The 16,598-nt window shown below is 43.7% G+C and overlaps 1 protein-coding gene across 1 annotated transcript in view; it reads left to right on the forward strand.

The window, feature by feature from the left end:
* Nucleotides 1-16,598, forward strand: part of LOC136748191 (zinc finger protein 609) — a 99,295-nt gene that overhangs the window by 81,747 nt on the left and 950 nt on the right. The window contains exons 4-8 of the mRNA XM_066701731.1: nt 9,699-9,786; nt 11,545-14,116; nt 14,617-15,010; nt 15,336-15,671; nt 16,366-16,444. Of these exons, the coding sequence (XP_066557828.1) occupies nt 9,699-9,786; nt 11,545-14,116; nt 14,617-15,010; nt 15,336-15,671; nt 16,366-16,439 (3,464 nt within the window). The 3' untranslated portion in view covers nt 16,440-16,444. The remainder of the gene's footprint in view (nt 1-9,698; nt 9,787-11,544; nt 14,117-14,616; nt 15,011-15,335; nt 15,672-16,365; nt 16,445-16,598) is intronic.

A 16,598-nucleotide genomic window follows, 5' to 3' on the forward strand; every position in this document is an offset into this window, starting at 1 on the left:
GTTGGGGTAGCACTGGCCGACTTTATTTTCCCCTCTTTTTTGTGTCTCAGTAGTGCTGCTAATCTGAATTTTGAATTGCCTGGCTGGGTAGAATGAGGATTAAATCTTCTCCCGCTCCCTGCCCCCTGATACCTCGTCTCCTTTTTTGTCCATTTCATTTTTGAAAAGCTTCACAAGTTACTACTACAAGCTTCTTTCTAGTGCTGTAGCCTCCACTAACAACATGGGATTATGGTCTGTAGGGAAAACCTACAAAGCGAATGTTGCAACAGGGCTGGCTTGCAGTGTGGGAGCCTCGTATTTTTTAAGTTTGCAGACTCCGGCTTCTGTGTTATGTAATGCAGCGGCTTGGTATTTTCGTTTGCGTTTTGTGGTTATACTACACGGCTAGAACAAAAAGTCTGAGCACTGCCCCCTCTGAGTGAATCACTTCATCTTTGGAGAAGTGCGTGTCCAAACAAACTGGGCAAGGTGCATGCACCCACACTGTGCTAGCCGGTATCCTCAGAGCAGCACTTAATAGAACGGTCTGAATTGTGTCAGTCCGAATTGTGTCAGCCCTGCATGACTTGTTTACCTAGTCCCCAGTTAAGCACCTCTGTGGGAGTCTGATTCTGCAAGCTGGGGTGTACAGGTAGGAAGGAGGGAAACTAAAACAAGGGACGTTCTATATATCGCCTTGGCATCCAGCCAGACAGCTTTCTTTACTTTACTGTAGAGCTTTCCATGATGTCAGTGGTTGGCGGACACCTTCCCTGGGGGTTTTCTGGGCTGGTCACAGTCGCTCAGGCTTACAGTGGAGATTGTTTCACTGCTGCAGGTTGTGGGTTTTTAACTGGCAGTGAGGACCGACATGCCTGCAGCAGGGGAGTGAGGCTCTGGCAGCGTCTTCCCTCAGAGACCTCTTTCATCTCTCAAGCAGGCGATCAATATCTCGGTGGCAGGCGAGTGGGTGTGTGGAACCGCTCAGTGTGGCAGCAGAGAACATCCTTTGACAAAAGGTGCTGGTACACGCTGCGCTGCTTCGCCACTTTGCGATCGGAAGGCTTTCATCATTGCAGTCGACTGCGTTCTTCTGTTTGTAAGCCCTCCCCTGCAAGAACCCCTCTCAGCAATGGGAATCCTGCAAATGTAACGCAAGTTGCTCTAACTTGGTGATTTCCCTTAAGAGGCTCTTGTTTAAATTTGCAAGAGCCATCACATCAAAATCTAATGCTCCTGTGTGGGCTACAGCATAAATGGCCTTTTCTGTAGTGCTTGATGATAACCATATATCAATCCAGGATTGTTACACTTACATTTTATGTCTTCATTTTCCTACTCTTAATTCTGCCGTGTTTTTTTTTTTTTCTCTCTCACCTGTTGAGTTGATGATAAGATGAGTGACAATGACTGTCTGGCTTTTATTTTTAGTTGCAGTTCTTAATCCCAGTTATTTTGAGAGTCTTTTCAAGCTCAACTGTACACTCTCTCTCACTTTCCATGCCCTGGAGATCCATAAAAGACTGCACCTCTAGTACTGCAGAAAGCTGCGTAACAAGTAGAAAAACCTCTCGGGAGAACATGCTGAACAAAGAGACAATGTTACCATACACAAATCTTACATTTGTTTTTTTTCCGTTTTCTGTGTGTGTGTGTGTGTGTGTCAAATATAGGAGCTGCCATTTACATGTCTTTTTGCTAAAGTTGCATGACAACACTATTCAAATAGAGCTCTCTAGATGTGCACCCAGTTATGCCAAAAAATCCTTTCATTCTTACTCTTGATCATATGGACTTTTTTTTTTTTTTTTTAACTTTATTACACTTTTGTTGTAAGACATCTTACATCTAGCAGTAGACCAAACTCGGGCAGAGAATGGCGATGGGGTCGTCAGAAAAGGAAGGGGAAGGAATGGCATTTTAAGTCGGTGCTTTGACACAAATCCTTCAGGGCAGATATGTGGCTGCCACCCAGGGTCGTGCTCATGAAGCTTCAACACTGAGGCCTGCATGCTGAGGCTGTAAAATGTCAGCCCTAAATTTTCTAAAGGTTTATTGCTCTTGAAGTGTCGCCCAGAAAATCTTTCTTGCAGTACGCTTGCTCATGGGTGCCAAGGAACGCTGGCGGTCCTGCCAAGAGCCCTGCAGTGCCAGTACCTTGATGCAAACCATAGCACTCCCCCAGAGTTTTTGGACTTTCGAGTCTTAAGAGGGTCTTGGTAGGGATTTAACAAGTGCACACTAACAAAACAGTAAATAAGCATTTCAAATTCCATCTTTACAGTGCAATCACTTGTAATCTGTTTTAATTGGGTTTTTTTTTTTCCTTCAGTTTTTAATAAATGTTGTGATCTTTTGCATATGAAGGGTGAAATGTAATGCCATACTTTTCCCTTACACACAGACACACACAAAACATATGTAATTGGCAAAAGAGGATTCTTTCAAGATACTGCTTCTCTAATGGATCTTAGATTAAACCAATTTTCAGAAGAAAAGAAGCTTTCGAACATTTGTGAAAATTCACTTCATTTCAATGTTCAAAGGGGCAGCTGGCTCTTGCCAAACTGCCTGTCAGCTGACTTGGCCTGTAACACTAAAAATAAAACAGACATAAACTGGTTGTTCTTAGCTTATGTTGTTTTTACTTAAAATATTTAAAAGACAGACGCTTTCAAACAGACAACCTGCAGATCTGTGAAAGGCTGAAAGCGTGCACAGAAAACCGGATATTTCGACAACATATTTTCCCTCTGCTCTCTCCCGCTCTCTCACACGGGTTCTCCAGCAGTGTTGCGTCGATCTGTTTCTGTGTTTCTGTCAGCGGTTAGTGCTCTGTCCTGGTCTTTCTCACTCACAGTTGGTTTCTTTCCAGTGGTGGATGTGGCTGTTTTCCAGGACGCACACAGCTAGCCACACAAGACAGATTTGGAATGGAAATTGATTCTGCCCAGAGGCAGGCCCAGTTTTTCCATTGTTGACATCTTAATTTTTTTCTGTATGTAAAAATAAAATACATTTTAAAATGCTGTACATGAAAAGCAACAGCCGAAGCATATGTTTATAATAGATACAAGGTGTTGAAATTTGAGCAGCACCAAAGACATATCAGAAGACTGCCTTGCCTGTCCTAACCTGAGCTCAGTTCTTAGTAGCATTTTAAACTCACAGGGAGCTGCAGGGATTGTGTTTGATCACTCCTTGACCACCTTTTTAGGTGGCTTTTTTTTTTACCTTCAGATCTGAATTGATTTTTTTCTCTTCTGTCCATCTGCTTTATAAAGGAAATCTATGGTACTGCAGAGACTTCCCAAAGGATAAAGAGGAGAGAATCCTCTCGGCATCTTGCTTTTAACAATTCCACTGTGTTGAAGTAATGATACGTGCTTCAAAAGCAACCGTTTACGTTCCTAGTAGCACAGTCATTTTTATCGTGTTCTCTTATTTTGTTTGCGTGCTGAAATGATCCCTCCATACATTTCCCTTTTTATGTTGTCACCTTTCTTTCAAAACAAACCATTGTGAAAGAACTCTGTGTTGACTGTGAAGCCCTGTCCTCAAAAGGTCTCTGCCCTTTTGCTTTGGCAGTGGACTTTAGAGCATTAGGTAACACTAATGGGTATGAAACATTTATTCAGCTTTTTATTTAATGTAATAGATATCAGCACAGGAATAACACTCTTAGCAGTAATACCAGACTACACGTACCTCTCAGAACAGGAAATTCAGTAAGCGTGGACAAAAGAAGGAAAAGGCAGATGACAGGCTGCTGCTGTGAAAATCCTTTTTGACGGAGGGTCTCTCTGCCATATGTGGTTGGTGGTGTGTTGTTTTCAACTTTTATTTTTTTTAATGGAATTACATTGATTTCTTTGTTCACCATTGCCGATTTCCAGTCAGTAGTTAAGACTGAAATAAGCCATTCCAATAAAAAATATATAATCACAATGGTGAGAGTTTAGAAGTCAATCCCTGGAGCCACTGACCTGCAGCAGGGAGGCTAGTTATGAAGACCAGGTTCTCTAATGAAACTCTTGATGGAAAGATGAAACTGGTGACCTGGGGGCCTACCCTGCTGAGCGCTTGTCAGCTTTTGGTATCATTAGGAGCTTTTTGATAGAAGTATAAAATTGAAATCTGAGTTGCCAGCCAGCAGCAGGGCTTTTGTTGCTTCTAGGGGACCAGAGGGAGAAAATTGTAACAGCCCGTTTTCACTTCAGAAATGGGGGGCAGCTGGCTTTTACTGAGATGACCAAAGACATGTCAGTCTTAGTCTGAGCCAGTAGACTTGGGCAGCTCTAATGAGTTTAACAGAAGGGGGGCTTCCAACTGTCTGCTCCTTTAGTGACCCCAGACTTCAAAGCGAGTGGACTCGTTTTGAATTGCAAAAGCGGGCCATTCTCAAGCTAGGGTCCTCCGAGATGGCTCAGGGCATCTTCAGATAAGTTGGAACACCATTCTCCCGCGACAAACTAGTACGCTTGTCTCTACATTCTTGCTCTCGGTGTCACCGGATGTACTGTGCAGTCTTTAAAATGTGGTCCAGCTTAGGCCTGAATATTTCAATTTGCTTCAGCAGTTTGGGTGCCGATTTTGCTTCCCCTGTACAACTCTTGGAGATGAGTTTTAGGAAGTTAGCAGGAGGTGGTTTTGCTGAAGAGGTTTTTTTTTGTTTTTTTTTCGGGCTTATCAGTAAAAAATACATCATTCATATTAGCATATGCATCAAATAAATCAATCATTAAATCATTTAAAAAATGTCTTAAGATGCATTCAATAATACCATGGTGTTTTGACAGTAGTGAACTGCATTACATACTGTATTTAATAATTAAGTTTAGTACTATACTATAACATTGATCTCCATAGATTGACACACAATCATCTTTTTTATGTTAGTATTAAGTCCTCTATGACCATTTAGATTTAATTCTAAAACAGTGAGACAGACTTTTAGATAAAGTGTTATTAACTGTTGCATTAAAAGGTATTTTTTAATTGATTTGATCCATTTAGGTTTTTTGGTGGAATTGCTTTTGAGCCAACATTCATACAACACTGAATAAATTACCCTTTTCATATATATATGTATGTCTGTTTATTTAAATGACTAGCTTTTATTACCATTATTTCTTAGGCATGAAATATGAGAAGGGCGACTTTAGATCTCTCAAATAAAATCTCTACCTGTTGTGCTGCACAAACCACTTCTGAACCGTCTTATAATCCTATCAAAAGAAGTGGGCTGTGGAGTAAAGCCAGATAACTGGAATGCTTAACAGAATGCCTAACACGTTTTTATAGACAGCAGTGCTGTTTCCTTTCACAGGGGAAGGATTGTAAATGAGTAAATAGGTCTCCTGATGAAAAAAAATAAATAAACAAGTGGCAGGCCTCTTACCAAACGTAAATGAGCTGGTTTATATCTTGGTCACCCCCACCTCTCAGTATAATCTCTTCAAAAATGAGTAAGCCCCCTAATCTGTCGCAAGACCAAAGCCGAGGACCTGCAGGCCTATACTTGACTGTCTGGGATGGCAGAAGGGCCCAGGAGGGGTGAAAATCCTTGTTTACTTAAAGTACTGTGAGACTGTGGTCTTGAACACATGCTTTGGTAGTACTGTGTGTTTACTGGAAACCGTGTGTGTGTATGGTTGTCTGTAAGTGTAAACCACTCCATATCTTCTGCACCCACTGACTGGAACTGTGCCAAGGTAGCCCACAGTAACCACAGAGCAAACTGAAAGCTGAACAGGTTTTGCGTTACAGAAAAGGAGGCGGTGGGGGGGGGGGTTCCTGAGCTAATAAAAAGTGAATTAGTCTTCAGACTGCCAGCAAGCATTCCTGTGCCATTAGACACGTTACCTCATTGCGGACTCCAGTTACTTTGGGCTGAGCTGGCAAACACAGGTCTTCACCAGGGGAAGGAATTCAAGCAACAAGGAGGCTTGAGGCCTGCAGCTGCTGAAAGGGAGAACAGTGAGGCTTTACAGGCAATGCCTGGAAGTAGTCCAGACCTGTAAGTGCACACAGACACCTGTATTTATGTTATATATGTTACTTGGGCCAGTCTGGAATATTATACATTAAATTTTAAAATTAGTCATAGCAGAAAAGAAAGTGAATTGTTTTTGTCTCATATATTGTTGAACAGTTAGAAGAAAATAACCAGTTTCCACCTCCTTTTTTACTTTTGAATTTAAATTGTAAGACTGACTAACTTTTACATTTTTAATAATTTACTGTAGTTTGCTTTAGACTAATTGCGACTTGAAACCCCCATTGTTTTGATCTCCAATCTTCCCTCCAGGCTTTTTAAATGTGCTCTGAAAATGGCCATTTCATTACATCTGCTTCATTAGGTTTAAAGCAACACAATATGACACAGGTGCTGCCCAAACCAGTCAGGAATCGGCCATAGGAATACATTAACACCAAGAGCCAGTGTTAGTAAAACCTTATCTGCTTTTCATTTGTTATTATTATAAAGTAAGAACACCGTAGATGCTATCTTTAGCAACACTACAGTTTGCCACAGTCACGTCTTTTCTATTTTGTACTGCTATTTTATTACAATTTGGCATTGGGTGAAAAGGTTTATGTTCAATAAAACAATTTGAATTGAGGCAAAAAATGTAAACTTGAGATGAATGTAGCTAAATAATATATAAATAAAATATGACATACCACAAATTGTATATGTGGTTTAATATAAAGATTAATTATTGTTTCACAGTGGAAGTTTACATAGCTTGAAGTGGAATTGAACCACAAGTCTTGGTCATGTGCATCGCGACCTTTTAAAGGCAAGATGAATTAAATCGCCTGACTTCTCTTTGCCATTAATGGAATGGCGAATGCTACTGCGGTGAATCAAATGCAGGTTTCAGGTCTGGCGGTTGCTGCCACCTACTGTTTAAAAAAAAACCTCTAAAACCAAACCTTCCATTTGCAGAATTGAAGCATTCGGCCAAAAGGCCCATAACCCTTCAGGAGACAAATCTGTGCAGACAGTCTGTGCTCCCATGACTGGGAACTCTTTTTATATGCTTCACTTGTTGTCACTGTGACTAAAATTATACGACCTTTACTGAGAGCCCTCGAAACAGCAGCAAAGTCAGTTGGAGGGCATGGTCAAATATTCTTTTAGCTGTGTTCAGATGCATTTCTATTTTACTGCTGTTTAGTCACAATTTTGCTACTTTAGTGCAGTGGCCAATACGTGATGTAAGCTCGGGGTTTTCAAAGTGTGCTTCTAAAACGTAAAAAATAAAAACAAAAAAAATAGGATAGAATCCTATTAGAGAGAGTCAGTAATTGATGGTGTCCTTAACGTAGTTCTCAGACTGATTAAAATAAAATATTTGGAATCTGTTTCTTCATTATAGATTTGAGAATATTTTTGTAGTAAAGATATTCTTATTCCCATTGCTCGCAAGAGCAGTATTTTTGCTCTCTGTTTTAGAGTATTAATCTGCTTGCTAGTTTTCCACTATTTGTTTTTTCTCCTGTATAGTATTTACAGCTGTGTTTGATACATGTCCCCTGCCACAGCTCTGGCAGCACTGCAGATTAAAGGCAAGACAATTGACAAGCTGAAAAATTAGCATTTTATATCATTGTGGGAAATAGTAAGAGTATGGCACACATGATTGTGTTATGCTCCTATAATTTAAGAAGTCTGCATCTACATTTTATATGTACAAATTGATCTTTGCACCTGTGTTTTTTCAGATGTACAAAACTCTTACAAAAAAATGTGAACGTGTTTAATTTTTTGGGATATACAGTGAGGGGAAAAAAGTATTTGATCCCCTGCTGATTTTGTACGTTTGCCCACTGACAAAGAAATGATCAGTCTATAATTTTAATGGTAGGTGTATTTTAACAGTGAGAGACAGAATAACAACAACAAAAATCCAGAAAAATGCATTTCAAAAAAGTTATAAATTGATTTGCATGTTGATGAGTGAAATAAGTATTTGATCCCCTATCAATCAGCAAGATTTCTGGCTCCCAGGTATCTTTTATACAGGTAATGAGCTGAGATTAGGAGCACTCTCTTAAAGGGAGTGCTCCTAATCTCAGCTCGTTACCTGTATAAAAGACACCTGTCCACAGAAGCAATCAATCAATCAGATTCTAAACTCTCCACCATGGCCAAGACCAAAGAGCTGTCCAAGGATGTCAGGGACAAGATTGTAGACCTACACAAGGCTGGAATGGGCTACAAGACCATCGCCAAGCAGCTTGGTGAGAAGCTGACAACAGTCGGTGTGATTATTCGCAAATGGAAGAAACACAAAATAACTGTCAGTCTCCCTCGGTCTGGGGCTCCATGCAAGATCTCACCTTTCAGTTTCAATGATCATGAGAACGGTGAGGAATCAGCCCAGAACTACACGGGAGGATCTTGTTAATGATCTCTAGGCAGCTGGGACCATAGTCACCAAGAAAACAATTGGTAACACACTACGCCGTCAAGGACTGAAATCCTGCAGCGCCCGCAAGGTCCCCCTGCTCTAGAAAGCACATGTACAGGCCCGTCTGAAGTTTGCCAATGAACATCTGAATGATTCAGAGGAGAACTGGGTGAAAGTGTTGTGGTCAGATGAGACCAAAATCAAGCTCTTTGGCATCAACTCAACTTGCCATGTTTGGAGGAGGAGGAATGACCCCAAGAACACCATCCCCACCGTCAAACATGGAGGTGGAAACATTATGCTTTGGGGGTGTTTTTCTGCTAAGGGGACAGGACAACTGCACCACATCAAAGGGACGATGGACGGGGCCATGTACCATCAAATCTTGGGTGAGAACCTCCTTCCCTCAGCCAGGGCATTGAAAATGGGTCGTGGATGGGTATTCCAGCATGACAATGACCCAAAACACACAGCCAAGGCAACAAAGGAGTGGCTCAAGAAGAAGCACATTAAGGTCCTGGAGTGGCCTAGCCAGTCTCCAGACCTTAATCCCATAGAAAATCTGTGGAGGGAGCTGAAGGTTCGAGTTGCCAAACGTCAGCGTCGAAACCTTAATGACTTGGAGAGGATCTGCAAAGAGGAGTGGGACAAAATCCCTCCTGAGATGTGTGCAAACCTGGTGGCCAACTACAAGAAACGTCTGACCTCTGTGATTGCCAGCAAGGGTTTTGCCACCAAGTACTAAGTCGAAGGGGTCAAATACTTATTTCCCTCATTAACATGCAAATCAATGTATAACTTTTTTGAAATGTGTATTTCTTAATTTTATTGTTGTTATTCTGTCTCTCACTGTTAAAATACACCTACCATTAAAATTATAGACTGATAATTTCTTTGTCAGTGGGCAAACGTACAAAAACAGCAGGGGATCAAATACTTTTTTCCCTCACTGTATATATATATATATATATAGTTAGGTTTCCATTGCCATTCATACTTCATTAATAAAACAAGATGATTTCATACAGTAGTCCTTACCATTATTTATAATTTCTAGAGATGAGAAGAATATACAAGTTACATTTCATGGTGGTATGAATAACAGCAATATGTAATATATTTTGTCCCTCATTATATCATGGTACTCAGAAATATCAGGCTGCAGTCAGGTTCTTGGATCCAAGCTTGGTAAAGACTGCTATATTTAAATTAAGCTGGGGTGAACATTAGCATCCTGTAAACCATTCTTAGGGGATTTCTGAGCTCATTTCTTCTCCCCTTGTTTTTTTCCAGGAATGCTGGTAGTCAATGTCACTTGGAGGAACAAGACGTATGTGGGCACGCTCTTAGACTGTACACGACATGACTGGGCCCCACCGAGGTAAGCACAACAATAGCCAAGATGTAATGGAGCACGTTCACAAGCTCTTGATTGGTAAATACAGGAACCTCTAAAAGGCAACCAGGCAGGTCATGCAGCCTGTCTTGCGTGTTTCGGTGTCTGTAACTAATCAATCCAGTCCCTCTTGTGACATCAAACCTCTATCAGAGCTGATATACCCTTCTGTGTCAACTGTGACACAATGCTATAAAGGCAGGGTTTGCTGTTGATCCCTTCAGCATGAATTTGCTATATTGCAGTCTTGTTTTTCTGTCTAGTTTTATTCTGATATCCACAGCAGCCAAACAGAGGCAGGTTTTTGTGTTGTGATTCAACTAAAGAAATAGCTTTTTTCCCTTCAGTAGATTCAACATAACCTGTGATCTGTAAGAGTCGCCCACCATAAAACAAGATCCATATCCTTGCTCTCCTAGTCCCATGAGAACAAGCTGGAGGTGTCATTCTCTGACAGGCCGATTGTAAAATGCAATCACTATGCCTACTAACAGCTTCTCTTTTTATCAAAGCACTTGACACACCCAGATATACTTGAACAGGAGGTAGAATAGGAATAGGGAGCTGTTGTGGTTTCTAGTCGCATTGATATCATGTACATTCCCGTCTACATGTTAATGTCTTTATTCTTATATTTGAATTGGTTGCAGTTTTTTTTTTTCTTTTTTCATAACCACAAATCCAAACGGCATTCTGTATTGCTTGGGATCTTAAGGACATGTCATGCTATGCCTATGAAGCTTGTCCTGCTGATCCCACATGACATTGTATATTTCCCAAACTGTCTTTTGCTGTAATTTTGTCAGCAGCAAGTAGCTTGTAAATTCCTTTTCACAGTGAAAATGTCACAGTACTATCAATGTTTTGGCATTTATTTGTGCAACATAAGCTCATTTAAATACCTACCTTGAAATTATCCATTTACAAGATGGTATCCCAATTAAAAATCTATCCAAGCTCAATATGTTTGATAGCTCTGTCTGTTCTTTCATTTTTATATTTCCAAAGATAAGTATTCTTAATTTCTTTTTTTGTTTTGGTTCAGGATTAGTCACAGCTTTATATTGGTTTAGTCAGGATCAGAATCATGTTAAGGAAAAGTTAAATGGGGAAAACAAATTAAACCAGACACCGCATTGAAGTATATATTTTCACAACTAGAAATGTTTGTTGAATTTCACAGCTTGGCCATAAGACAGCTTTCTTTGAACTCATCCAACAGAGACTCAACTACCACAGTGCCTCTTAGCAGAGCGCTGTGGCTTTCACTCCCTCCTGAGTGACAGACTCTACTTCTATATTTGCTGCCTGCTTGAGGAAAGTAACTTCAGACATCTAATCAACATCTAGGGAGGCTGGGCTGAATTCAAGCTGTGGATCGGGTAGTGTGTGATCTCTCAGAACTAGGCAGCTGGTGAGATAAGTGATATGAGTAGCGTAGGATAGAAACACGTTCGTCTGCATCGCTTTTGTTCATGCATGATTTTTTTTTGTCATATTCCAGGAAGAGTGATACTTCTCTACAGTGAGTCTACAGTGGAATTTAAAAACTTTACTTGCACATTAAAACAACATTGTTCAGGGTTGTTCCCAACAGCTTTATTTATTTATTTATTTATTTTTTTCCTCCCAGTTGCACCACTTCCTGAATTTGTAGCAGGATACCATGAGCGTGTCCTCTGTGCATTAACACTCAAGTAAATTACTGCTTTTCTTTTCTTTTCTCCTTCCCCTTGCTTCCAGGTTCTGCGAGTCTCCCACCAGTGACCTGGAGATGCGGAATGGCCGGGGACGGGGAAAGAGAATGCGGCCCAACAGCAACACCCCTGTCAACGAGAACAGCAACTCGTCGGATAACAAGGGCAGCAGCGGCAGCAAGACTCGGGCAGGATCTAACAGTAAGGGTAGGCGAGGCAGTCAGAACTCCTCCGAGCGGCGCACCCCCCCCAACAGCAACACCGAGGACGTCAAGGCCAGCCCGTCCTCTGCCAGCAAGCGGAAGAACAAGCCGGCTTCTGACATGGAGCCCAACTCTAGCTCGGAGGACACCAAGGGGAGCAAGAGAATGCGCACCAATTCCAACAGTGGTGCTCCCCCTCCTGTCATCGCCATACCTACCATCAAAACTGAACCACTGCCCCCGCCCCTTGACCGCAATTGCCCTTCGCCTGTGCTCATCGACTGTCCGCACCCCAACTGCAACAAGAAGTACAAGCACATCAACGGCTTGAAGTACCACCAGGCCCGTGCCCACAACGATGACGATATCAAGCAGGAAATAGATGGTGACAGTGAGTATGGGGAGGACTCCACACTGCACCCGGAGCCGGGCAGCTGCAACGGGGCCTCTGTCTCCCAGAAGGGATGCCTTTCGCCAGCACGATCTATCACCCCCAAAGGCAGAGGTTTTGAAGGTCAAAGCCCATCCCCTTCTTCAGGGAAATTTAGCTCTAAGCAGTCTAGCAAAAAGAAGTCTTCCGACACCGATCAGGAAGCAGGGGGGACGCCCATGGATGGGTCTGAAGATGGGCCTTGCCTCACCGATGAGGCCAGTAATGATGGCATGGATGACAAGAAAGGCTCGGACAAAGACAAGTCCAAAAAGTCAAGCAGCAGCAGCAGTAGCAGCAGTAGCAGTGCCAAGTCTGATAAGTTACCACAGAAGAGTTTAAAGTCAGCCAGACCCATAGCTCCAGCTATAGCTCCCCAGCAGCTGTACACCTTCCAAACGGCTACCTTCACCACCGGAAGCCCTGGGTCTTCTCCTGGGCTTACCACTACTGTTGTTCAGGCCATGCCTAAGAGCCCCCAGCTGAAAGCCATCCAGCCCAAGCCCACCGTGATGGGAGACCCCTCAACTGTGAACCCAGCCCTGAGTAGCTCAAAGGACAAGAAAAAGAAGGATAAGAAGAAAAAGGAGGCAAGTAAGGATGCAGACAGTCCCAAACCTCCAGGGAAAGGGGGGAAACCTGAAGAAGGCAAGAGCCCCTACTCGGAGTCATCAGATCCTGGAAGCAAGAGTGACGGCCTCTTGAATGGGTCCTCGGATCCCCACCAAAGCCGCTTGGCCAGTATAAAAGCGGAGGCAGACAAGATCTACAGCTTCACAGACAATGCTCCAAGTCCGTCCATTGGTGTAGCCAGCCGGATAGACAGTGCAGGGATGGTGCAGCCCTTGACACCTCTCCATGTGGTGACACAGAATGGCGCTGACAACTCATCGGTGAAGACGAACAGTCCCGCTTACTCGGACATCTCGGATGCAGGGGAAGACGGTGAAGGCAAAGTAGACAATGTGAAGGCCAAGTCTGAGGACCAGGCCATGAGGGAAGGTGCCAAGAAGGCTTTGTTCCCTTCCCAACCCCCCAGTAAGGAGTCCCCCTATTACACAGGCTACGAGGCATATTACTCTCCCAACTACGCAAACCCCAGCCCCGGCGCTTCCAATTCCAGCTCTTCTGTACCTGAGGCACAGCCGCCGAAAATAAAGAAAGAGGAAGAGCCGGAGCCAAGTGAAGCAAAGATCAAAATGGAGCCCCAGGAAGAGCGCAAGCCGGAGATCTGTTCCTCCAGCCAACAGCAGCAGCAGCAGCAGCAGCAACAGCAACAACAACAGCAACAACAGCAGCAGCAACAACAGCAGCAGCATCAGCAACAACAACAGCAGCAGCAGCAGCAACAACAGCAGCAGCAACAGCAGCAGCAACAGCAGCAGCAACAGCAGCAGCAGCAGCAGCAACAACAGCAGCAGCATCATCATCAGCAGCAACAACAGCAGCAGCAGCAGCCTTCTGTCATCCAGCAGCGCTCCAATATGTACATGCAGCCCCTGTACTACAACCAGTATGCGTACGTCCCCCCTTACGGATATGGCGAGCAGGCCTACCACAACCACTTGATGAACAACAGCCCTGTGTACAGGCAGCAGTATGAGGAGCGCCAGAGGCATGTGGCCGAGCAGCACCGCGCTGCGGAGAAGAAGTCGGACGCCGCCCTTAAAGAGAGGGACGCATCCATGAAAGAGGAATGGAAACAGAAGGCCTCCATCCCCCCCACCCTCTCCAAGGCCCCCAGCCTCTCGGACCTGGGCAAGCCCCTTCCTCCCAGTAAGCCAAAAGACTCTGCGTCAGAGCCAGCCAAGTCGGTCATCATCCCCAAAGTGGAGGATTCTTCAAAGATCCAGTCCCAGCAGGCCGAGGGGCTGAAGATGAAGCTGAGCGAGGGGGGCCATCACGGGAAGGAGGTTACTGAATCGAAGTCAGGCATGGAGTCCAGCAGGCAGCCAGGGATGGAGCAAACCATGTGGTACAGACAGGTAACCAATTAAAGTTTCTCTCTTAGAGCTGTTAGTTGTGCTAGAACAAAAATAAAATCTGTAGCAGTTAATTGTATAATTATGCAGTGCTTTCACATTTAGATGGTTTCTTTTCAGACCATGGAAAGTTTCCAAGCCCTGAAGGAGAAAGGAGAGGTAATTGTAGTGTTCTGTGAATTTTCCCAGTGAATATTTACTGACAACTCAGAATAATATATTTGATATAGGTTCTCAATTGAAACATTTTAATTGTCCATCGTGTCTTCACCCTGTCAGCTCAGTATTTGCTGTCAGCCAGCTGGAAAACACCACGGTAATTAGCTGAGGGAGATGTGACTTGACTCCCTCCCCTAAGGAATAAAGAAGCCAGGAGCTTCCCTAGTTCTTTTCTGCATTCAGCAGGTAGTGTTCCCGGAGGATGGCTCAGTTCTGAATCTCATTAGCTTCCTGAAGGAGGTGTCTGCTGTTCAAGTTGTAACACGCAGGTCTTTTTGTTGCAGGAGCCAGACTCCCGGCTGTGGCCCTATATCTACCCCAACAAGTACCCCGAGTCGCAGAAGCAGGAGGAAGAGCAGCAGCGCTGGAAGGAAGAGCGAGAGCGGGAACGGGAAAGAGAGAGGAAGGGAAAGGAAGAGAGGTCGCGGCCCAAGGAGACTGCCCCCAAAGAGGAAAGCAAAGAGAGCATAGACCCCCGGACCTCCATGTCTTCCTCTGAGGAGCATAGGGGAGCGGGCAAGGAACCCCGGCCTAGCACCCACATGCAATTCTCCTCTCCCCTGGCGCAGCACCAGTCGTACATGCCCTACATGCACGGATACCCTTACGGCCAGGGCTATGACCCCAACCATCCCGGCTACAGGGGCATGCCTTCAGTCATGATGCAGAACTACCCAGGTGAGGCAGAGAGGAACAGTGTTGCAGATCACTACACCGTTTACACTGTGCAGCACCTCGAATTATGAATGAATAATAATAAAAATAAATAATGCCAATTATGCAGGAAAATAGTGTCAGATTTCTCTTCCAAAAACAGACCAGAGAATATTTCTAGTAGGTCTTATAAGCTTCAATATAGAAAAAAATATAACCTAAAAGCAAAATATGATGTCTTTTTATGCCTTTTTTTGGTTTCTATTTCAGCCAGACTACAGTTTAAGTGTAATATCTTATTTAAAATAATTCAAAAGAAACCCCCTAAATGTCTTAATGTATTTTACAGGGTCGTACCTGTCAGCGGGCTACTCCTTCTCCCCCTATGGCAGTAAGATGGGTGGCTCAGAGGAAGGGGAGAAGTCACGGGCCAGCCCCACAGTGAGCAGCAAGTCCAGCTCAGAGTCCAAAGCCCTGGACATCCTGCATCAACACGCCAGCCAGTACAAGAGCAAGTCGCCCACCGTGAGCGACAAACAGCAGCATGACCGGGAGAGGGGAGGTGGGGAGAGGGAGCGGGACGTGGACCGGCCACGCTCCTCCCCCTCACAGCGTATCATGCCCTCCCATCACCACCTGAGCTACCCCCTGCTCTCAGGACAGTATGACCTCTCCTACACCACAGGTCAGTGAGTGCCAGAGAGGCTCTTTTCATGGGCAACAGCCTTCTGGGGCAGCTAGTTGCCACAAGTTGAGCAAACTGTTGAACCAGGTCTCTTGAGGCTTTTCCCTAGTATGTAGCAGTCTTTACTTTTTTTTTTTTTTGGAGGCCCTTCATTGCATGGGTCAGTTGTAAAAACAGTAGGTTAGATTGAAAGAATGGGGGGCATGCAATAAATGACAGTGGTATTTAAAATAAATTAATAAAGAGTATGTAATATAGATATGAGTCAATTTAAAACACTTTTCAACCTGGTGCCTTGACAAGAAGCTAACAACAGCAACAAAATCTAAGCGAGTATCCAGGATACAATAATTGAGGCATGGCTTACAATCAGACCAATCAACACTGATCAGAAAAGTAGTTAAATTAACACAAACAGCACTTTGTTCAATATGGGCTTAGCAGGTTAGCCAGAGATAACAGATGTTACTCCAAGATTATGTGTTCTGTACTTTTGTTTTTGTTAGAATTAGCTCCTGGTGTTTGCAGAGAATATGGAAATAAATCTAGAATGTGAAAGGTGTCCTCGATTCAAGAAAATATATGTTCTTCAGGGAGGATTTTATGTCTAGGCATGGTATAGTTTTATAGTAATTGTCTGTGTACGTATTGTGGGCTAATGGCATGCTGCATACTGTTCTTTTTTTTCTTTTAGGTCTCTCGTCTTCAGCCATTGTTGCCAGTCAGCAAGCCTCAACCCCCTCCCTCTACCCCCCAGCAAGGAGGTGAGAACGGTAAGACCCCACGGCACCCGTCACATGTTTTCAATGTGGGGCTGACAGTCCTGCCTACATAATTGATACAGAAAGAGCCATCACCGAATGAAATGCGTGTTTCTTTTGACTGCTCTTCCAGCTACTGCAGAAATCTGAGCCTCTGAAAACAGTA

This window comes from Amia ocellicauda, chromosome 4 (assembly GCF_036373705.1).
Source record: "Amia ocellicauda isolate fAmiCal2 chromosome 4, fAmiCal2.hap1, whole genome shotgun sequence".
In the NCBI taxonomy this organism is placed as follows: Eukaryota; Metazoa; Chordata; class Actinopteri; order Amiiformes; family Amiidae; genus Amia; species Amia ocellicauda.